At 31.1% G+C, this 5607-nt stretch overlaps 1 protein-coding gene across 1 annotated transcript; it reads left to right on the plus strand.

Annotated features, from left to right (window-relative positions):
* The first annotated feature begins 932 nt into the window (after positions 1-932).
* LOC110655068 (wall-associated receptor kinase 2) lies at positions 933-4987 on the plus strand. Its single transcript, XM_021811244.2, has 3 exons — positions 933-1858; positions 2302-2475; positions 3683-4987. The coding sequence occupies exons 1-3, from the start codon at positions 1024-1026 to the stop codon at positions 4873-4875; spliced, it is 2202 nt and encodes a 733-aa protein (XP_021666936.2). The 5' UTR covers positions 933-1023; the 3' UTR covers positions 4876-4987.
* Positions 4988-5607: the final 620 nt, after the last annotated feature.

Raw genomic sequence — 5607 nt, forward strand, 5'->3', positions numbered from 1 at the left:
TAGATAACATACAGATACTTAAAGCCTCTAGCTATCATAATTCTAATCCCTCAATAATGCTACTTTGTATTTTTGCATAAAATGTGTCACTTTTCCATACGTTGAATAGCTTGGTAATAGTCTCTCTGACCAGAGATGAGAGATATATCATTTTCAACTTGAAAATTTTCTATTTCCTCCACTTCATTATTTTTGTATCATAGCATGATTGAAATAATTTACTCAATTTTTAAGGAAAATTTTAAATTAATACTCAAATTTTAAAATATTTTCATTAATCATTAATTTCCTAACTTTCAAAATATATATTAATTAAGTGTGCAAAATATATTTTCGTTTCAATATTAGAATATATAAAAAAAATTATATATTTACTCAATAAAAAAAAAAATTACATTTTTCAATGGGATCTACCATACTTTATAAGTATGATTAGCTATTATTTTAATGATGAGTCAATTTTTAGCTGAATCAATATATACACCCGAATGTAAATAGGAATTATTTTTTTTATTTTTTTAAAAGAAATTTATATTTATCTAAAAACATCTACTAAAATAAATCCTTTAAAATAAAAATTCACAATAATAACAATAATAATTAAACTTGGGGTCCTTGACCAATAATAAGAATAAAATCTTTTCCTTGTATAATTTTTGATATCAGGAAAATGAAAATCAATTTCTCTGGCAGAAATTTCAAGGCTTAAGAGCCACAATCCGAAATCGTTGACATTTTTTGTTGAATGTTCAAGGATACTTTTGTTGAATGGTATCATAAGGATACTATTGCGTATACAGAGAATGTTCAAGCACGTTGAAAACGGGAGAGCTTCACATTGCATTAAGTCAATATTGGCACTTGTGCCACAAATATCTCATTTTCACACTAACCCTATCAAATGAGAAATTGATTATAATAGAAGATAGTTGACTGCAAATCTCGTCGCTCTAAAAATTCATAACCCAAGCAGTGTTGAGAAAACATTTCCTTAACTGCCTTTCCAATAACAAAATTTAAGTCATGGGGCTCTATCATCAAGCTGCCTTTGCAGTTGGGTTCTTACTGCTGCTTGTTATGGTAGCATCGCCACCGCCAACGTATCAAACAAAGCCGGGTTGCCTAAACAGTTGCGGAAACGTTGGCATCCCATACCCATTTGGGCTGCAAAAAGATTGCTACTTTGATGATAGTTTCTTCATAAGCTGTAATGATTCCAATCTACCAGTTTTACCTGCAAACAACACAAGTGTGCTAGACATATCCATTGATGGGCAGCTCAGGGTTTTATCCCCAATAACCTCTGGATGTTTAGGATACCAAAATTACACCCAAGTTAAAACATTTAACTTCTCCCCTTTCGTAGTTTCAAATACCACAAACAAATTTACCGTGGTGGGGTGCGACTCTTTTGCAGTACTTGCGGCATCTGATTATCAGACTGCTTCTTGCTACGGGCTGTGTGACAACATTACTCAGTTGACAAATGGCTCTTGCTCGGGCAAAGGTTGTTGCCAATCATCCATCCCTAACGGCGTCAAAGATTTTCTGATTGTGACAAGCAGCGTATTTAATCACACATTTGTATCCGATTTCAATCGATGTACCTATGCTTTCGTTGCAGAAGAGGGTACGTATAACTTCTCTTCTTTGGATCTGTTGAATCTGCAAAGAGAATTCCCTCTGGTTCTTGAGTGGAGTATTGGGAATGCTACATGTGAGGAAGCTCAGCAAAATAGGGAAACTTATGCATGTAAGGAGGATAGTGAGTGCTATGAAACTGATAATGTCGGTGGATATCGTTGCAACTGTTCGTCGGGTTACCGTGGAAACCCCTATCTGTCAGATGGTTGTCAAGGTATTCGATTTTTTTAGTATTTTGTTTTTCTTTTTTAAATATTTCATTTCAGCAGTATCTTTTAACATTTGTACGTTATCTTATAACTATATTTGTTGGTATTATGGATAAGCTTTTGAATATGAAATAATGGTCATGAATGAAACATATAATTGGAATTAATCAAGCTATGAAAATCAATAAAAATAATTGAGGTTGGAAAATGAAAACTTGAAGTTCGTGGTAAATTCTTTTTTCTGGGTATGTACAAGTAGCAGTAGAGTATTATATTTATAGGGCCTATTTAAAATTATGATTTATTTACATTTTATTGATTAATTGTATATATATTTTAATGCATATAAGAATTTTTTTTTTCCAAAGTTTTTTATTGAATTGATTGGCATAATATTAACTTCTTTTTATGTTGTACTGAGTTTTGTAATTTTTTTTTTTTGCTCCAGATATTAATGAATGCGAGTATCCTGAACTTAATCAATGCATTGAAAAGAATTCTTGCCGGAACACAGAAGGAAATTACACATGTTCTTGCCCGAAGGGTAGTCACGGGGATGGTAGAAAAGATGGACAACGTTGCACCGCCACTCGAAATCGATTACCACTAATGATCATTTTAGGTAAATTACTTACGTAATTGGTAAATTATATAGACGGCACATTAACTTAGAGATATATAACAATAAGATATTTAAACTTTAATTTATAAAATAAAACCCTCTAATATTTAATTTAAGTAATATAAAACCCCTTATAAACTTAATAGCTGATTTTTTAGTTATTTAAGTTAGCTTGACATTTATCAAATTGAAAAATTATATTTTTAAGGAGTGATAGTTTCAAGTAAATAGATTCTGGGTTACTAATATGTCAATATTGTAATTTTAATTATCGTAATTTTGAGTAAATAGAGAATAAAATTAATTTTTTTTCTCGATTAATGTCAAATTAACAATGAAAAAAAAAATTAATATGATAAGTGTCTCGTCATAAAAAATAACTTAGAAACTGACTATTAAATATCCCATGAAAATTTTTTATTACTTTAATTAAAAATTAGAGATTTTATATTACAAATTAAAGTTTAAATATGTTACTGTTATAAACTACCGTCTATATAATTTACCCTACAATTACTTTCAAATCTCTCTCATATATATATATATATATATATATATATATATATATATATATATATATATATATAATCACATTTTTTTTCTAATGATGAAAAATTTTTTAAATATTTGATTAAATTTATAATTATGACTAATGATCTTAATGTTATCAATTATATATTCATTCTTTTTTGTACTATTTTATTATATTCAAATCGATAAGGATATATGCCAAAACTTTCAAATTACTAATATGATATATATTTTATTTAAAAAATTTTCATGCCAAAGAATATATTGTATGTTATATTTGATTGTTTAACTGGCAAAAAATTATTAATTACCTTGTTTAAAAATTTTAAAAATTTTTAACTCTTAAAGAAAATTAAAAAACAAAGGTACCATTCTTTACCACATCTTTATCTTCTTATTTATTCCTTACTTCATCCTATTCAATACACTTATGTACTATTTTTATAAATAAAATATATGCCATCCTAGCAATTAGGACATCATTGCTTGTGTTCTTCTAAAATACAAATAAAGTTCAATAATTGCCAAGAGTATTTATAAATTAAGAGAATGAGAGTGAAATCAAGCATGTTTTTCATTTTTACGTGAGACAATGTCTTTCCTTTAAAGCGTAAACATTAGGAAACTACTATTCATATCATATTCATTGCTATATTTCAAAAAATCTTCTTCACAGGAATCATCATAGGCCTTCTGATTCTGTTCTTGGTAATTTCTTGGCTATATTTTGGATTCAGAAAAAGAAGAGTTATTAAACTCCGAGAAAAATACTTCAAGGAAAATGGTGGCTATTTATTGCAACAAAAGTTCTCTGATCAAGAAGGAAACTCCATCAAACCAGCCCAAATACTTACTGAAAAGGAGCTCAAAAAGGCAACAAATAACTTCCATGAAAGTCGAATCCTAGGTAAAGGGGGACAAGGGACAGTGTACAAAGGAACGCTACCAGATATTCAGACAGTTGCTATTAAGAAGGCGAAAAAAGGGGATGAGACCCAAGTTGAAGGATTCATCAATGAAGTGACTATCCTCTCTCAAATCAACCACAGAAATGTGGTAAGACTCTTGGGTTGTTGCTTAGAGACTCCAGTTCCATTGCTGGTATATGAATTTGTGACAAATGGCACTCTTTTTGATCATATACACAATGTAGACAAGTTAATTCCATGGGAAACTCGTTTAAAGATAGCGACAGAAGTTGCAGATGCTCTTTCCTACATGCACTCTGCTGCTTCTATTCCCATCATTCATCGTGACATCAAGTCTGCGAATATACTTTTAGATGACAAATATACTGCAAAGGTATCTGATTTTGGAGCTTCAAAGTTAATCCCTTTAGACAAATCAGAGTTGACCACGCTTGTGCAAGGCACTCTGGGATACTTGGATCCTGAGTACATGCAAACGAGCCAATTGACAGAGAAGAGTGATGTTTATAGCTTTGGTGTTGTTCTTGTGGAGTTATTAACAAGAAAAAGGGCGATTTCTTTCACGAGACTAGAAGAGGAGAGGAATTTAGCTTTGCATTTTGTTACTTCACTTCAAAAGAATCAGTTGTTTGAAATTATTGATCATCAGTTACAGACTAACAAAAATACTGAGCAGCTAAAGGCAGTGGCGATGTTAGCTAAGAGTTGTCTAAGTGTAAAGGGAGAGGAACGACCCACAATGAAGGAAGTAGCAATTGAATTACAGGGTTTGTGTTCAATTGAGAAACATCTGTGGGGGAAGGATAATTTGTGTGCACAGGAATATGAAAGCTTGCTTGGAAAACCGTTTGACGATTCTGCTAATGGTAGCACTAGCCTAACAATTAAGGAAAATAGTATAGAGAAATCCGTTACATTTGAAATTGAAACTGGGCGTTGATTAATCATTTTAGTGGATTTTCATGTTTGTTTTTCACTTTTTGCTTTCATATTTGAAACAAATGCCAACAGATGTGTGAATGATATGTAATTGATTTTCAGTTTTTGCTTTCCATGGTTGAAACAATTATGTATGATTGATGTCTAATTTAGTTTCACTATTATTTGAAGGATGTTAATATGTGATTGTTGTTAAGGTTTCTCTAAAATTACAAAAAGAGGGAGGGAATTCTCCCCTAAAAGTCTTTTCAAACCTCAACTATTACATGAAATCATGCAAATTAAAAACAACCAAATAAAGAAAATTAACAAGCAGAAGTAAGAAATACCCAAAATTGATGTTATTGTCTTGAGGGATTCAACCCATGCCTGTAGTACAATTTGAATGGAAATTGGAGAAAAGTGATTGCCCAAAAGTTGGATTGCTTCTTTCAATTACAATTGAAATCAAGATCCTCTAGTTCTCGTTGATTACACAACGACACAGCTCTACAAAGGTGGCCAGTGAAGCCTTTTCTTTGTGTGCTTCCCTCTGAAACTCAAGAACATTAAATAGTTTCATCGTCAGCAGAAAGAGGAAACCATAGAAGAGATCAATGTTGATGAGTGAAGTGTCTTGTATTTTAGTTAATTAATTTGCTAACCTTTGTTAACGTTTCAGGAGATATTGCGTCCTCTTCCTCCGGCTCTAATGATCTCTCTCTTTTCGATTAAACTATTTGAGATGAATTTC

The sequence above is a fragment of the Hevea brasiliensis genome, chromosome 16 (assembly GCF_030052815.1).
Source record: "Hevea brasiliensis isolate MT/VB/25A 57/8 chromosome 16, ASM3005281v1, whole genome shotgun sequence".
In the NCBI taxonomy this organism is placed as follows: Eukaryota; Viridiplantae; Streptophyta; class Magnoliopsida; order Malpighiales; family Euphorbiaceae; genus Hevea; species Hevea brasiliensis.